Source organism: Nansenia antarctica (genome assembly GCF_963989245.1).
Source record: "Nansenia antarctica genome assembly, chromosome: 1".
Taxonomy (NCBI): Eukaryota; Metazoa; Chordata; class Actinopteri; order Argentiniformes; family Microstomatidae; genus Nansenia; species Nansenia antarctica.
Window position 1 is genome coordinate 23769554 of NC_137674.1, and position 18708 is coordinate 23788261.

Consider the following 18708-nt stretch of genomic DNA (forward strand, 5'->3'; position numbering starts at 1 on the left):
GTTGTCTTGTGATGTTGTGTTTGCTGTCTCAGGTTAGAGGTTTATGGGTTGGCTGATGAACTGAACCTGACACCGTTTCAAGGGGCAGTCATCCAGCCAACTCAATTACTCTGGTTTCAGCTGTACACTATCCCTAGGTAACAACAAACTGCTAATTTGATATAATTTATTGTCAAAATTATCACAATGCATAACATAACTGTTTTATCTTACACCTATTTTACAAACCAGAACATGCCGACTGGCTGGGCATGGTGATTCATGTATTTCCTGATATTCAGCCTTAACGTAACGTTACTAAACAAACAGTAGGCTACTAACAACTACTGCTAGGCTTCTAGATAGATTAACAACCCAAAACAAAGTAGGTATTACCTCTAGATGCTTGCTAGCTTTATACCATGCTAATGTTAGCTAGTTAGATGGCAGCTGCACTTTGCAAAAAAAGGCATGCTTCTCTCGCCAAATGTCAATTCCATGAATCCTATCTTTGACGCAGTCTCCTGCTAAAGCACCAATCTTTTTCCATTGCTGATTTATTTTTGTAATCCATTGATAGCAAGTTTACGATTGTTGATATGGGCCTGACTAATCCCTGAAGTGGAAACATTCCATGTCAACATTCCATTACTTTCATGCTTTCCCAGTAACTACATACACTGACCCACGATGCAAACTAATAAGATATGAATCCCAGTTTTGGATGGATTCCTGCGTGCTAAGCCCCATCCTCTACAACCTCTACACCTACGACTTCACCCCCGTCCACCCCAGCAACTCCATCGCAAAGTTTGCAGACGACACCACCGTGGTGGGATGCATCTCGGGGGGGGGGGCGAGGCGGCGTACAGGGATGAGGTAGAGCAACTGAGCAAGCTGTGCAAGGTTAACAACCTGCTGCTGAACAAGTCAAAGACCCAGGAAATCATCGTAGACTTCAGGAGGAAAAAGTCCGAGATCCAGCCCCTGCTCATCGACGGAGAGAGCGTGGAGAGAGTCTCAACCCTCCGATTCCTGGGGGTGCACATGCAGGATGACCTGTCCTGGAAGGACAACACAAAAGCCACCATCAAGAAGGCACAACAGCGGCTATACATCCTGAGAGTCCTCAGGAAGGAACACAGCAAGCAGGAGATACTGGTGACCTTCTACCGCGGCGCAGTGGAGAGCATCCTCACCTACGGCATCTGCAACTGGTTCTCCAGCTGCACAACCGCGGAGAGAAATGCGCTACAGAGAGTCGTGAGAACAGCCCAGAAGATCACCGGCGCCCCCCTCCCCTCTCTGGAAGAGCTGTACAACACACGCTGTCTCAGGAAGGCCTCCAAGATCTCCAGGGACCTAACCCACCCTGGGTACGAACACTTTACCCGGCTGCCCTCGAAAAGGCGGTTCAGGACCATGGCCGCAAGGACAAACAGACTGAAGAACAGCTTCTACCCCAGGGCCGTCCAGGCCCTGAACACAGCAAAGACCTAGGTTCTGGGCCCTGGACAGTCTGGACGGATTGATGGCAGCTGCTGGACTGAAAAAAATCAGGTGTAGTGCTGAGGCACAAATATGTACATTTCAAGCCTGCAAACTGCGACACTTTAAATAAATGTGCAATAACACTATGTGCAATATGACAACCCTAGTCGTCTATCTGTACAGTATAGTATAGTGGATAGTGTACATAGCCTTTATTCATGTAAACCAGCTCCTTCCCTTCTTGTGTTTTTGTAAAGTTTTTATTTATTTATTTATTTTTACGTTTTTTTTTTTTTCCTAACACCAGGGGAGCCACCCCTCCTAAATGTCGTTGTTTGGTACCTGTACTATAGCAATGACAATAAAGACCATTCATTGTCAGTTGCTGCGGAGAAGGAGGAGTTCAAAGGGCAGTGGATGTAGTAGATGTGTAGAAGTAGTGTCACCCTCGCCCAGCCAATTCGGTTGTTAAATTGTGACGTGTTTCCGGGTCCAACGTTGGCTGAGGCGCTCTCTTCGAAATGCCTCAGTAATAATAATAATTCATTATATTTGTATAGCACTTTTCCGAGGCTCAAAGACGCTGACAATATGGGAAAAAACGGGAAAGTGCTGCGTCCCTTGTTTTGAATGAATGAGTTAAATAACACCACACAGGCATTAATAAACACCTAATGGATCAGATTATGTAAAAAACTCAAAAATGGAGATAGAACCTTATAATTCTAACGTCACGATTTGCTGGTCAAAAATAACACCAACACAACAGATCATACTAAGAAATGGGGCGTCTGTGCCTCAGGAGGTAGAGCCGGCATCTAATGATCGCAAGGTCGGCAGTTAGATCCCCGTCTGACCACGTGTCCTTGGGCAAGACACTGAACCCCAAACTGCTCCCAGTGAGCGGGTCGTCGCCTTGCATGGCAGCTTGCCACTATTGGTGTATGAATGTGTGTGTGAACGGGTGAATGAGAGGCCGTTGTAAAGCTCTTTGGAATAAGGCGCTATGTAAAAGTGCAGTCCATTTACCAAATGTTCTAGCCTGTATATCGAGTGACTGAGCGCTGGGTTGAGTGAATGATTAATTTCCCTCCTCTGTCGTTGTCACAGGATGAATTGGACCTGACAGACAAGAACAGGGAGGCTATGTTTGCTCTGCCCGCCGAGAAGAAGTGGCAGATCTACTGCAGTAAGAAGAAGGTGAGTTTTGGGTCTACCTTTCTACAGTATGTGCTGTGTTAAACTCAAACGGCTGCTGCCACTATGGCTGATGCTCAACTGAACTGACATACAGTACTCATACAGCCTAGAGGTTTGTTTGGAATGATAGTCTCTGAAACAAGACACACATAAACACATGCGCATGCAAGCACGCACGTACACACACACACACACACACACACACACACACACACACACACACACACACTATTGGACATGTTTTTTTGCCTCATGCAACTTTCAAATTGTCAACATACCATCTGTAGGCTTAAACATTTTTTTGCAAAGGCCTGCTCTGGAAGCTGAACCTCTTTCACATGTCTACTGTACAGTATGCGGGCTACATTGTGGCGATGTGATAGGCCATGGCAGTTTGTGCCATGCTGTGTGTGTGTGTGTGTGTGTGTGTGTGTGTGTGTGTGTGTGTGAGACATGCGGTCCCCGATTCGATTTCGCCATCGCCATTATACACAAACAGTATATATCTTATTGGGTATTAGATTGACAATTTCAAATAAAAAACTCAAAATATATACTGCATTGGACATGACATACATGATGTTTCTTAAAATGGGTGCAACACTGATGTTGGCAGACAGAGCACTTGGAACCGCTCACGGCTGCGTTCAGTCAGGACTGTCCTCCCAGCTCCCCTGTCTCTCTAGTCAGAAACCATTTCCTCTGTTAGTCTGCCGTACAGAAACACCCCATGCCCGTGCCAGGAAACAGAGTCACAGAGTACCAACTAAACAAACCTTTTATTCATAGGCAGCCAGCGGAATGGAGAATCGCAAAAAACTGTACACTGACTGCTTAGAATGCAGGACTACCTGTGTTTGTGTGAGTGTGTTGCGTGTACGTGCGTCAGTGAGTGCATATGTCTATATATGAGTGTGTGTGCAATGTCACAGCTACACACACACACACACACACACACACACACACACACACACACACACACAGCAGTGCCATGTCAGTGTTTTGCTGAATTACAGCATAACAGTGATTTGAATGGGACGGTCCTCCAAGCCGTAGCACAGAACAGGGAAAGTTTCTCTCTGCCTGGAACAGACGCTCTCTTGTTACCGTGGCAGCAAAGCAGCTGCTGTTGTTGTTTTGTGACCATTGGATAAACTCTTGGAAAAGCCGTTGACGGTAACTCTAAAAGGACAGACTAACTTTGTAAATGTTGGCATAAGACACTAGCTTAAAGTAATTGAGCAGCACCAACAGTGTAACCCAGATGGTTATTAGGTTGTACAACAGTCAGACATCAACTCCAGTACCACACACAGGGATTTTTAGAACCAGTCATGGCCATCACTTGTTTGTAAGAGAATCTTTATGTTTTTCAGATCTTCAGTCCAGTCCTAAAGCAGCTGGGTGAATGAATGTTGATTGTTTGAATCCATGTGATTGCTGGACTAGAACAAACGTGTGCAGTGTAGGATCTTGAACACTCAAATACAGTATACTGTATGAGGGATTCCATGGCACACATACGTATGTGACAGCAGCTGGTGAAAGCGGGAACCAGTCGGTAACCAATCAAAATGTTCAGACTTTTATTCTGAAAAATAGGTAGGTAGTAGTGGGGATTACTCACCGAATCCATTGCATTGCAATATTTTTTGGCTTGACGTAGTGAGTGTGTCATTGAGAACGTTGACATTTATTGACATTTTTCAGAATAAGTCTGAACATTTGGTAGTCGGTTGACGACTTGTTCTCGCTTTCACCAGCTGCTGTCACATGTATGTCTCCTGCCTGCCTGCATCCATTGAACAGAAACGTTGATATGAATGGTTTGATAGCGGGTTTGAGGGTTTGAAACCATACCCACCCACACTGCTGGTGCTACCTAATGATATACAATACTTATTCTATTACATCTTGTTACAGTCTGTGTTCCATCTCTAATGCAAACATGATGGGTTTGATACCGCAAGGCATTACATAAGCTGTCCATATCACCACCTCTGATCTCAGACTGTGTGTGTGTGTGTGTGTGTGTGTGTGTGTGTGTGTGTGTGTGTGTGTGTGTGTGTGTGTGTGTGTGTGTGTGCGCGCGCGGTACAGATGCACAGGGTAATGGCTTATGAGTGATTTGCCTCCGGGTGCCGGATATGGTCTCCTGACTCCCATTACCAGGGGCACACTGACACACTGTACACATCCCCCTGTTCCCTCAATGTACTTACAGTACCCTCACAGATGCAAGGCAAGGCCACATCTTCTAACAGGGCAGGTCTGTTTAATGCACAACATCTCCTCCCCGTTTCTTAAAATAGACGCTAACTTTGTAGAAAATTTGAGCTTTACTGTCAGTGTATCCCGAAACGCGTTATCATATTATGTCGATGAGTAGTGGGCTGCTGCTGAGAGGGAGGGAGTGAGAGTGAGGTACAGTAGTACATTAGCTAGCTCTTATCAGCGTTGTAAACCTCCAGCCACACTGTGTCCTCGATCCACATCCAATCAGACTTCTCACTCAGTTAACACTAGAACAGCCATGGGTGGGGTCATTTAGAAGTAGCCAATCAGAGTGTTGTTGCTAGGTAGACAACACATAAAACACTTAGAACACTGGGTGGTGGGTGTTCTGGAACTCTTTGGCAGTTGATCTTTAACACTAGAACCGCCAGAGGGCGCCGTATACCTAAAACCGCCAACGGGTCAAATTGACGTCTGTGCCTGGCTACGGCATTTCTAGTATCCGAGCCTACAACAAAATGTACTCTGTCATTGTATTAAGGCATTGTGTTCACAAATGAATATTTCAAGTCATAAAATGGTGTTGGTCCTCTTGTTTTATAATTTAAGTATCTTTGACAACACTCATCGCTTTGCCTGTACGTCAATGTAAATCAGTCAAAAATAACACTGGAAATGGGTAGGCTATTAGAAGAATATGTGGGTGGTGTGATAGGCGTAAAATGTCATTCACCACATAAAAAGACTAAATTAACAAAGTACCTACCCCAAATGGACCATAATAACCACAGCATCGGCCTATGTTGCAACAGAATGTGACGAAAGAAAGCGCGACTCCTGCGATGTCTCAGTCGCTGAGCTGAAGGCATTTATTGCTCTGCTATATGTGAGGGGTGCATACTGCCGGAAAAAACATTGAAATTGAAAGTTTCTGGTCGGAGAAATGGGGAAATGCCTTTTTCAACTCCACATTATCTCAGAACCGGTTTCGGGAGATCATGCGCTTTCTGCGCTTTGACAGGAAGGAGACCCGACGCTCCCGGTTGACCACCGACAGGTTTGCGCTCATGGCTGAAGTGTGGGAGAGATTCAGGCAAAACTGCATCTCATGCTAGAAGCCAGGGCAGGACATCACCGTGGATGAACAGCTGTTCCCGACGAAAACAAGGTGCCGGTTCACGCAATATATGCCCAACAAGCCAGATACATTTGGAATTAAGTTTTGGCTGGCAGCAGATGTTGAGAGCAAATACCTGCTGAATGGCTTCCCATACCTGGGTAAGGATACAAGCAGACCAACCACGCAGTCCCTCTGAGAGAATGAGTAGACTTTGAATCATATCATTGTAATTGCTAGGCAACGACATAAACAATGCAATGCCGCGTAGAGGGACTATTGTTTGTGCTGTTGCCTATAGCGGTTATAATGCATTTTTATATGTGGGTCGATTTGACGCTGTGGCGGTTATAGGTATAAATGCCTGTATTTTTTATTTAGATGTATGTATACCATATTTAACAATAGAAAGTGCAACACAACACCATTTTAGGAAAAGTCAAAGACGGGGGGGACTTCAATATTTTATTAAAACATAGTTATGTTCAATTGAAAAACCCACTTGGGTCAAATTGACGTCATGGCGGTTCTAGTGTTAACAACACAAAACCCAACTGTCAGAATATCAGGAATGACACACATACTCCTTAGGAAGCTCTACCTGTCCCCAGTCAAACTCCATGTAGCATTAGCCACCCGGAAGAAGCTCCAAATATAATGTCCCAAAATTCAATATAGTCTAGTCTAGTCCCCCCCCCCCCCCCCCCCCACCCCCTCTGGGTGAGACTTCATTTCCCTGATTTCCACAACTAAAATATTCCCCACTGTGATTTCCGGCTCAGGAATGCAGGACATTCCTGGGACAGAGACAACATTGCAGTGACGACCTGCGGGCAGAAGAAGATTGAAAGATCAAAACGTTCGTTGTAATTAACAGACTGTGAAACTGGTGGACAGTGTCTGGCCAGTCTTGCTGTAGTGCAGTCTCAGAGTCCTGCAGTTCTGTTGGTTTTTCGTTTCTCAATCTCCACACACCTGGTCAGGGTTCGACAGTAACGCCGTTTTACTTGTCCGGACCAAGTAAAACTTTCGCCGGGTTTGTTTGCGCGAGCCCGACGACGCTGCTAGATCCTGGATATTTTTACCGGTGTGCAGGAAGAACAACAGACGGCGCAGGCGCCAGACCAGACTAGATGATCGTGAGTGAAGATATTATCAAAGTGTACGGGTGATCGACAGGCGCGTACGCTTTGATAATATCTTCACTCACGATCATCTAGTCTAGTCTCGCGCCTGCGCCGTAAACATATCCGGGATCTAGCAGCGTCGTCGTGCTCGCGCAAACAAACCCGGCGAAAGTTTTACTTGCTCCGGACAAGTAAAACGGCGTTAATGTCGAGCCCTGACTGGTCGTTCGGCTCTCTGGTGAAGAGTTAAGGACAAAAACATGCGTCACCCACTGTAATGTCTAGAGTAGACAACCTCTTCAGTTACACTATATGGAAGCAATTGACCATGAGAGGAAGGGGGTTGTGGACTCATTTACCACTGGTACAGGGTTGTGGCACGAGGCGAAGCCGAGTAGGAAAACCCTGTACAGTGGTAAATGAGTCCACAACCCCCGCCCTCGAATGGTCAATTGCTTTTCTACAACAGCCACCGCATAATATAAAAAATAAATACAGAGTTGTAACATTAAATTCATGTATTTACAATTTACAATTCGTTTCTGAATACATACATCCTTCCGCCACAGAATATAGTCCCATAAACAAGATCAACCATTGCATTGTAGGTCAGCACACAGGTGTTCTTAATCAGATTGTTTGGGAGGCGCATTGATACTGGAAATGCGGTCTGAACTGAAGGTTGTTGGGATATTTACCACTGTTGCTAGCCAATCAGAATCCAGTATCCAAACATGCTGTTGTAGAAAAGCTATCGGTTACATTAGCATTAGCATTTACACCACAAGACTGTTAGGTTCAGTTAATCCAACGGTTGTTCCCTTTAGTTCAACTTGGCCTGAACTTTAATCATCATTTCTACTGAACTAGATATGTGTGTGTCAGTACAGGCTATTTAACTGCTTTGCTGCCTTTTTGCCAGGTCACCAACACAAAAGAGGTTTCTAACCTCAAAGGTCCTGGTGAAATAAAGCTTAATAAAACAAACATCAAACATAAGTAATGAACTCTTCTGATCTAATGATATCTATTGGGGGTAACACAACATTTCGGCACATCTGCTTGTTCAGTTTGCCATGGACGTCCCTTGGCACTGAAGGAGAAACAAGGCTTCAGAACATAATAGAGACCAAGGTCATGATGTCATAGAGAGGGCTCTGATGTCATAGGTTCTCTGTTCTATAAGGTCATGTTCTCACATGATGTCATAGAGAGGGCTCTGATGTCATAGGTCATGTTCTCACATGAAAGTCAGAATCAGGACCCGGAGCAAGTGGATGAGTTTGCAACATTGTTGCATAAATTATTTCTCTGATTTGCGTTCTCACAGCCCTTTATGTAAACAAAGTAACATACGCAATCGAAGCAACAGACGTGGTAGTTGATTGGTCAGAAAATGTTAAAATTGACCGTTCGTCCCGCTCTTATCCAGGTCAACACGCATGCAGTGTTGTTTTCCTATGGACAACCTCGATGCGTCGTTTGTAACCGGAGCGAAACCACCCTTTTCAAGCGGAGCATGCGTCGGGTGTTTGCTCCGGGAGTGACTTCAAATGCGCGTTCTCACAGCTCCAAACGACGCAGAGCAAAGCGAATTTTATCCTACAATCTGATTCCAAGTGAAGCAAATGTTCTAATGAGAACACACCCCAACACTTCTCTCCATTGAGGGACATCTGAGGGGGGCAGTGCACAAGTGGTCTTTGTGTATGGTGTGTTCCCTTAAGAAGCAGTTCTGCTCATGGCTGTCATGGGTTTGGACAGCTCGCTCCTCCAGAGTGTCCAAAGGTTCAGCCAGGATGCCCCCAGAGCCTCTTTGAACGCTCGGGAACTCAGTGGAAGGAACAGACTGCTGCTCCAATACCCAGAAACCAGAGACTGAGAGAAACACTTTAGTGATTCGCTGAGAGCCAATGGGTCGAAGTCGGCTGTTACAAAGCAAGAACAGCTTGACGAGAAGCTGCCCAGTGAATGAGACTGAGTCTATGTGAGTCTATGCCAAACCCTGAAGTTTGGAAAACATGAAAGCGAAAATGCTGCTAAGATCTACATTACATGCTTCATTTTGCGGATCATGTTGTTTGTATGTGTGTGTGTCTGTGTGGCGTGTGTGTGTGTGTGTGTGTGTGTGTGTGTGTGTGTGTGTGTGGTCGTGGGGGGGGGGGTAGATATTGAAGTTGGCCGAGACCAACCAACCCAGTGGTCGTCCATGTTGATTTTCTTCAACATTACTCGTCTTTTTAATAAAAGCAAGATTCTCTGAAATAAGAATGAGGTTAATACTGAAACAAACAGAAGAAGCCCCTTTGGCATCCAGAATTCGTTTAGAATTTGATGTTTAGAGAGAACATTCTGTCTCGTCTTTGAGCTGTATCACACATCAGCAGCTTTGGACTGACTTGTGTACAGATCCTGACTATTTGGGGGGGGGGGGGGGGGCGGAGTTTGACACCGAGCATTTAAGACGAGCTTTTCGCCGCTCTGTCGTTTTGTGACAAATTTTACTTATAAATAGTCTTTCATTAAAAAATGTTGGACACTGGTCGACTCACGTATGTTCATTTAACAGTTTGACATACTTTTCTACACTTTAAATCGGTCATGTCTACCGTTAAGCCGAAGTCCGGTACCACGTGTGAGGGCCACAAAACCTCCCAGCTGACTCAACAACCACCCTCACCAGGCGAGCCAGATGCTAGCAAGGACATGCAGTGTTTCCTCCAGGATTTTTTACATTAGTGGCGGATCGGTCATTTTCGCGTGGACGCGCATAAAACGCGCACTGGCGCTCAAAACAAAGACGTAATTTCACCAAAAACAAGAGGGTGGCAACAATGTTTTTTTTTTTAATAGCGGTTAAGTCGTTAAAGCCGAGCAGGTGATTTTATATAGAAGGTGATCAAATACCAATATATCCTACAGCTGCAGCGGAACATGCGGAACGCGCATGACACACACACACACACACACACACAGAAAGATCATCAGCTCATGGAATATGAAGTACACAAGAGTAGAGTACCGGTACACATGGAACCGGGAACGCGCATACAGCACTGAACAACATCCGTAGAATATAAACTTGTGACTGACAGTCACATACATACATACATACACACACACACACACACACAATGAAAGATCATCAGCTCATCAATACGAAGTAGGCCTACATGAGAGTACACGCACAAAACCGGCTAACGTTACTCATTAACTGTTTACACAAGTAAAATCACAGTGTGACAGTCAGATGGAGCATTCGGTAAACAACAACAGCAAGGTAATGCTATCAGTTGAGTTAAAGAAAACCAACTCTTACCTTTGAGGACACCAACATGAGCCCTGCTTACCCGTACCTCCGCCGTTCTGTTCGTGGTGATTTTAGAGGCAATAGATAATTTTTGCCCCATGCATATTGCTATGAATAGTTCGAAGCTAGCGTTAGGTGCGAGAATGCTCGGTTAACCCATTAGTGGGAACATTATTTGTTTCACAAAATAGGCTGATTTAATTGACCATGAACATCAGAGACATACATTACGAATGTTCATTTAAAATACTCTATACTGAGCACTGGTATAAGAACATGAACCAGAGAACAGCAGTAAATGCAATAACCCACAGTCGTCGCTGATGATGTTGCATTTTCGATTAGGATACGTTTACGGGTTTAAAGGGACCGGCGACGGGCGAAGAGAGAGAGAGAGAGAGAGAGAGGAGAGTGATTTCCTGAAATCCAAATGTCCCGCTAAATTCGGACCAATCACAAAACAGTTTTGAAAGCGCGTCGGCTCGCGCCGCGCGCCTGTTGAGAGCGATTCAGTCTCATTTACATTTACATTTTTGGCATTTAGCAGACGCCTTATTCCAAAGCGACTTACAATCAATACATTTGAATACTAAGCATGTGAATCAGCAATCCACCATTCGTTGCAGGAGGAGTAATCTAGCTCGGGCCCGGGGCCACTGATAGAAGAAAAAACCTTCTCCCTACCGCCTTCTACTAAACCTTTTTTATTTTTTATTTTTTTTCTGGAGAAACTTAGAAACAGTACTAGGGGGGCAATAGAAGTTCTTAGGGACACAGTAGAGGGGAAAGCGGGTGTCTTTAGGAGACGTAGTGGTGAGGGTCAGAAGATGTCTCAGGAGGAGCAGTTAAGATGTAACCTGAAGAGATGGGTCTTCAGTCTACGACGGAAGATGGGTAGTGACTCAGCCGTTCTGACGGCCGTGGGGAGCTCATTCCACCAGCGGGGAGCCAGAGTCTCGATTGCAGTGCGAACACAAACGACGAGGTTAATTGCAACATTGTAACATATTGTAACTAACTACACCCTAAATCATAATGAAATGTAGGTCTGTTGACATTTTTGAGTTAGTAATGAATAAAATACAAAGGTTCCATCTCACAAAACATAATAGAATGTAAAAACTTTGAAGCTCAATATCTCTGAACTAACCCTAAACAGAGATAGAGTCTTATTATGCACTTCATCAATAAGACGAGGCGGTAGATCTAAACTTAAGACGTGGAGGCGTGGTCAAGGCCACTTTGCTATTATGCGTGCGGTAGTGGGCTCCTAAAACCCGGCGCTAAGCAAAGAAATTAGTCATGGGTGTGTTTTGGGCGTCTTCTCAATCAACCCAATCAGCGTGCCAGGTGCCATTCCCTTTAAGAACCGGCTGCGTTGGGTCATTAGCGCTATGCTATTATGGAAGTCCTAAGAAGGAGGTCAGCGCGCTTCTCTGCCTCTCCCTTCTGAAATAAAGCATTTATACTGTGACCGTAATTGACGTCTTGCCGTGGAGCCACGTGCGTGTTCATGTGTGCCCACATGCATGCGCAAACCGCGGAGGCGCGCTCGTGTTTCAAAACGTGCATGAAGTCTAAACTTAAGAACTTTTCAAACCACTTCTTAGCGATAGGAGCAAAGTCAGATCGCATAATAGCAGGGGCGCCTAGTGCACTTCATTAACATATGAACACTCCCACAATGAGTGATATATGCACGGGAGTTTTACGTCTTATGTGTGGGCGCCTATCGACACCTGCATAATAGCAGTAGCACGTATGAAGCGCATAATAAGGGTGGGGGTAGGTCTTAACCTGGCGATGCGTCTTAATTAAGACTTAAGACGGCAAGTTAAGAAGTGCTTAATAGGGCCCTATAATTCTAAGCTCACGAGCTGGTAACCACTTGGATAGACTATTAACTTGACTTTTAGTTGTTGTCAGGTATTTGCGTTGCTGTGATGAAACGGTGCACGTCCATTAAAACAAGTTTGATAGATAAACCAACTTACACAACGATACCTGATACAAGGTTGGAGAATCCTGTTCCGTAAAAGTGCTGAAACAACGCTCGTAAATCATATCAACATCATCACATAACGTCAAGCATTGTGATGTTGCCAGGAAAATGTACAGTATTACTGCCTCTGACAATAGCTGTAATAGACAGATGGATTGAGACCGTTGCATACCTGACTGTAGGTTGCTATGCAGTCGACTGTGTCTGAGTGGTATTGACAGACAATTGGAAAGCAGTGTGTGTCAGTGTGGGTGTGTGGGTTTGTGAGAGGACACACACACACACACACGCACACACACACACACACACACACACACACACACACACACACGCACACACACACATACAGTAGACTTCAAATGCCTGTGACCTGTTACTTCCCTTTGTGGGTTTGTTTTCTAACAGACTCTCCTCACGATCTTTTTCTCTTTTCCTATTTTATACTATCAGCAACTGTTTGACTCTTAGTGAGGCTTTAACAACCAAGCACACAAGGCAGTGTTTATTATTACTTTCCCTCATAAAAACAGTTTTTTAAAGGACAAATATTCAGGCTTTCAGGAACGGTAACAGCTTACTACCGTTAAGACCCCCAAAACAAACATGCCCTGTCTGGTAATCTGCTCTCGTTTGTCCCAAACAAGATGAAAATTATAGTATTTACGCTGACTTGTGAAACTGCCAAGGTAAATGTACCATTGGATGTGACATGGTTCAAGCCGTATCGACGGCTATAATTCGACAACAGGGCTCGAGAGAGAGAGGCAGTTACGTTGTTAATCATAGCATCAGAATCTGTCTGGCTGTGTGTACAGACCATTTCTGTTGGACAATGGGGGCAGCAAGAAAACAAACTGGTTTTGAGTGCAGGACAGGGAGTTCTATTTGTTTAGTTTTGTTCTGAGGCCGTAGCGTAACACAGAACAGTGCCAGTGCACTCCTGAAGAAACACTGTTTCTTGTCTTGTTAACAGTCAAGGTGAGATAAAGACTAGCCAATCTGAATTCTGAATATCAAATCGACCCCTAGATCCTGTCTGTAACCTGCTCTGAAGTCCTGTTTGGTTTTGTTGTTCTTCAGACAGTCAGTAGCACATTCAGCTACATGGACTGCTACAGCTACAAGGGTTGATTGTTTCATTTACACTTGCGTGTAGGACACGTGCACCATGCTGATATCCCTGGTAAAGTACCTTAGGGCTTCCCATGTGCCTGGCTCTTACTAGACCCTAGGCTGTTCAATTGATGAAATCAACCGAATTGATTTGGGAAAAACAACCGGGCGGCGGGCGCATGGAAAAACAACAACCAGCAAGCTGCAAATGTTATTAAAGAAACGCTGCTAGTCTAACCTTTTCCCAGTTTTCAGACTCTCTCATGGGTATACAAACCCAGTTGAAACAACAACAAAGTTCTAAGCTCCCCAAGTACCCCCAAATCCACGCTAAACAATACCAGACGTGGAGAAGCTAGCGGAGGATCTCTGGTCTAAATTGTCTTCATATTCTCCACTGCGTTTGTTGCTCGTGGCATCGCACTCCCTCGATTAGTCCAGTACAAATTGATTTCAGACAGCCACTATTGAAAAGCATTGTGAAGAACACTTCATCCCCTTAGGGGTCCCTCCCTCGCTCTGTTGAAATGCCAAGACAATTGAATAGACTGAGTTGCCTGGGTTTTGACACAGATATTAAGCAAGTCCCTTGGACTGCCTGCCTCCTCCATTTTGTCTGTTTGTGAGTCGTAGTGGTATGGAAATGAGGGACAGTAATGTGATAGGGGGATGCAGTGTGGGATGTTTTGTTGAAAAATAATGTGAATTACAGTTCCCTGCGTAAGTAATGGGACAAGTGAAGCATTTGTTCTTCTTTTGGCTCTATACTCCAAAAGTTTGGATTTCACAACAAACACATACTGAGGTTAAATGAAAGTGGAGATTCTCAGCTTTTTATTTGATGGTATTTGTGTACATATCATTTATTTATATTAGTTTCAACATTCAGCAAAATATTATCAAATGTCCAAATTAAGCACTCATGTTTAGATTTGTTCAACAATCCTTTGCATTCAACCTGACGTCTGCGACCCATTAACGCCACCAGAAACCGGGTATCTTTGGTGAAACTCGGCCAGGCCTGTACTGCAGCCATTTTCAATTGTTGTTTGTTTTGAGGTATGTTTTCCTTACTATCATCATGAAATTAAATTCATGTTCTTCTTATCTAAAACCCTTGAACACGACGTATCTAACCAACTGTCTCACTATCTCCTTGAGAACAACCTCCTTGACTCTCACCAATCCGGCTTTAAGGCTGGGCACTCTACTGAGACTGCTCTCCTTGCTGTCACGGAGGCACTCCACTCTGCTCAAGCTTCCTCCCTCTCCTCTGTTCTACTTCTTCTGGACCTGCCTGCTGCACTCAACACAGTAAACCACCTGATCCTTCTCCACCCTCTCAGAACTGGGCATCTCTCCTGGTTTGCATCCTACCTTGCTGATTGCTCCTACCAGGTGACGTGGAGAAGATCACTGTCCTCTCCGCGAGCCCTCACCACTGGGGTCCCCCAGGGCTCCATCTTGGGGCCCTTACTCTTCTCCCTCTATACCAAATCTCTTGGCTCAGTAGTTTCCTCACATGGTTTCTCCTACCACTGCTACGCAGATGACACTCAACTCCTCTCCTTCCCTCCCTCTGACCCCCATGTGGCAACACGTGTTTCTGTGTGTCTCGCAGGCATTTCTGTTTGGATGTCAGGCCACCATCTCAAGCTCAACTTTAACAAGACTGAACTGCTCTTCCTCTCTGGGAAAACCTGCCCTCTCCAAGACTTCTCCATCACAGTACAGAACTCTACAGTGACCTCCTCACTGCCAAGAACCTCGGGGTGATCCTTGAACACCACTTATCCTGTGCGGCGAACATCACAGCGACAGCACGCTCCTGTAGATTCTTCCTCTACAACATCAGAAAGATATGTCCACTCCTCCACAACATCAGAAGGATATGTCCATTCCTCAACAACATCAGAAGGATATGTCCATTCCTCTACAACATCAGAAGGATATGTCCGTTCCTCTACAACATCAGAAGGATATGTCCGTTCCGCACCAGAGAAGCAGCACAACTCTTGGTCCAGACATTTGTCTACTGCAACTGGGCTCCACGCCTCCGCCATCAGACCTCTGCAGCTCTATTCTATTCAACTGGATTATGGAAAAGCCCCCAACAATCACTCAATGGTATCGTGAGATCTTCAAAATCTTACCGATGGAAAGACTGAGTGCTAGAGTAAAGGGCAACGAACAGCTCTTTATTAGAATATGGAAACCCTTATTTGACCACCTGCCACGTGACGTTGCGAGTCTGTGTATAGATTAGTGTGTTGTGCTGACTGATGAGCTTGTGAAAGGTGCATATTGACCCCCATTTCTTTTTTTTATTTTCTTTTTTTTGAATTTTGTGTATATGTATGTATATATTCAGATTCAGATAATGTTTATTGCCATTATGCATACACATATAGGAATTTGCTTTGGCGTTACAGTAAGTGCATTAATATGCATATATAGTGTATATATGTGTACACGTATGTATGTATGTGTATGGGTATATATATAATGTGTAATTTATGTTTGTTTGTCTCTTGTATGTGGGTATTGTGGAGGTTTGTTTTGTTGATTCAATGTAGTGTTATATGTATTGTGTATCTAAATCTAATAATACAATTTTAAAAAATTCTGCCGCCCGTCCGGTGTTCAACCTCCCCAAATTCTCTCATGTCACCCCCCTCCTTTGCACCCTTTATTGCCTCCCAGTAGAAGCTCACATCAGATTCAAGACCCTGTGTTCACCTACTGGGCAGCAAAGGGAACAGCCCCTTCCTACTTGCAAGCAATGGTCAGCCCCTAAACACCTGCTCGATCACTCTGCTCTTCCACCTCTGCTGGCCGACTATCTGTTGCTGCCTCTATGTATGTGGATGCAGCACTCACGCTACTCGGTCATGGCTTTTCACTGTCCTGGCAACCTACTGGTGGAACAAGCTTCCCACTACTGTCAGGACTGCAGAGTCACTACCTATCTTCCGCCGTAGACTAGAGGCCTCTCTCCAGGCTACACCTTAACTGTCCCTCCTAAGACCTCTTCATCCCCTCTACCCCCCTGTACAGTTTCTCTACTGTAACTAAAATATATTAAACTTTCTCTTTTCTTTTCTTTTTTACGGTGTACATGCTCAAACCATGTGCTGTTAATCTTTCCACTGACAATCACTGATACATGATCATATCCACAATACCTTTTTTCCAGACCTATGTAGGGTTCTTAGGTACTTTTTAGCAAACTGTAAGTGACCATCCTGTGTTGGTGGCTGACTAGTGGTCACCTTGTAGTAAAGACCGTTCGGTTAGGAGCTTATTCTGCGAATGTTAGTCTCTGACATTCACGCCTACCTCCTGCATAGTGTTCCTGATCTGTGGGACAGTTATTTTGGAGTTATTCTTATTAGTGGTAGGCCTATGCTTTTTGTTTTTAATCATGTTCCAAACTGTTGATTTTGGCATGCCTAAGGTTTTGGCTAGATTTAGTTTTCAGCCTAATAAAAGCTTCCTCCACTTTCATGTACACATCTTTGGTCCTTATGTTGACTGATCAATAACAGACTCCAAAGGACAAATACACAAAGCGTAGAATCAATACTAGACATGCTAAGCAGCAATAACCCATGCAGTATGTGGAAGGGACTACACACAATCTACACACGACTTCAGAGAGAGCCCCAGCTGCACAACTAACACTATTGACGCTACCAGACGAGGTGAATAGCTTCTACACCCGCCACCAAGCCACACAAACCTCCTGGAGAGAGCCCACACCACAGACAACACCGCCAGGGCTCTGGTCAGCGTAGAGGAAGACGTGTCATGAAGTATTGGTAAATGGACTGCACTTATATAGCGCCTTTTTTGCTGCTCCAAAGCGCTTTACAGTGGCCTCTCATTCACCCATTCACACACACATTCACACATATTCACACACCAATGGCGGCAAATTGCCATGCAAGGCGCTGGCCCGTTCACTGAAAAAAAAATGCTTCACTGTCTCATCGGTTACTTCTGGTATGTTCTCGGACTGTTAAAACTAAATGGTGCCATCCCATGCAGGAATGAAATCTAAAACGTTGGTGTTGTAACTAAGCGTTGTGACCCAACCAACTGAGCTATTGGAGCCATGATAGTCTCCAGTATGATGAAGTCCATGAATCCTTATGTCTATATTTTGTTCATGTTGTTTTTCTCTCTTTGTGTGTTCAGGAGCAAGAGGACCCCAACAAACTGGCCACCAGCTGGCCTGACTACTACCTCGACCGCATCAACTCCATGGCTGCTGTGAGTCCTCTTCTGTTGAATGAATGAATGAATGAATGAATCGTTTATGAATGAATCGTTTAATGACCACACGACCTAGGTCGGTTGAATATGTTTTCGGTACAGGTGGAAAAGCTCAATACAGCAGTGTCAAAAACATACACACATTGCACATAACTATCACATGGACATGTACACACATATAACCACAACACAAGAACATAGTCAATATTTACAACTTATAAAATGCAGTACATCTGGCAGGGTTATTGCAGTGAGTCAGGTGTTGAGAGTACTTATAGCAGAGGGGAAAAAACAGTTTTTGAAACGGGATGTTTTGGTTTTGGACAACCCTGATGTCACCTTATGAAAGGTTTGCCCCAAGGATCCCACTTAGCATTGACCTTTGGGACATCAGTGCAGGCAGTGAGAGTTTGGAGCTTAGAATGATAAGGTTCTATCTCCATTTAGAATGATAAGGTTCTATCTCCGTTTAGAATGATACGGTTCTATCTCCGTTTAGAATGATATGGCTCTATCTCCGTTTAGAATGATACGGTTCTATCTCCGTTTAGGGCAGTTTTTACATTCCATTATGTTGTGTGAGATGGAACAGCCGCCCCTCTCTCCCCCTCCCCTCCCTTTTACTGCCGTGGCTAGGACCACAGCCTCCTGCACATCCTGTAGCTCTCAAGGAGCAGGGTTGATGGTTGATAGCTAGCATAAGACATGTAGAAAACATCTGGCTGCAACTTGGCATGTTGACATAGCGTTTGGCTAGGTTTTTACTGCTGAAACAGTATACTATGCTGGGGGTGAGCAGTGAGCACCTGGCTAACAGTAGTGCGTCTAGCCGCGAGGTTAGCAGTTAGCACTAGCA

At 44.7% G+C, this 18708-nt stretch overlaps 1 protein-coding gene across 1 annotated transcript in view; it reads left to right on the plus strand.

The window, feature by feature from the left end:
• Positions 1–18708, plus strand: part of daam2 (dishevelled associated activator of morphogenesis 2) — a gene marked incomplete at both ends in the record, with an annotated part of 83361 nt that overhangs the window by 10781 nt on the left and 53872 nt on the right. Inside the window, 2 exons of the mRNA XM_080534686.1 lie at positions 2581–2670; positions 17775–17849. Coding sequence (XP_080390812.1) covers positions 2581–2670; positions 17775–17849 — 165 coding nt within the window. The remainder of the gene's footprint in view (positions 1–2580; positions 2671–17774; positions 17850–18708) is intronic.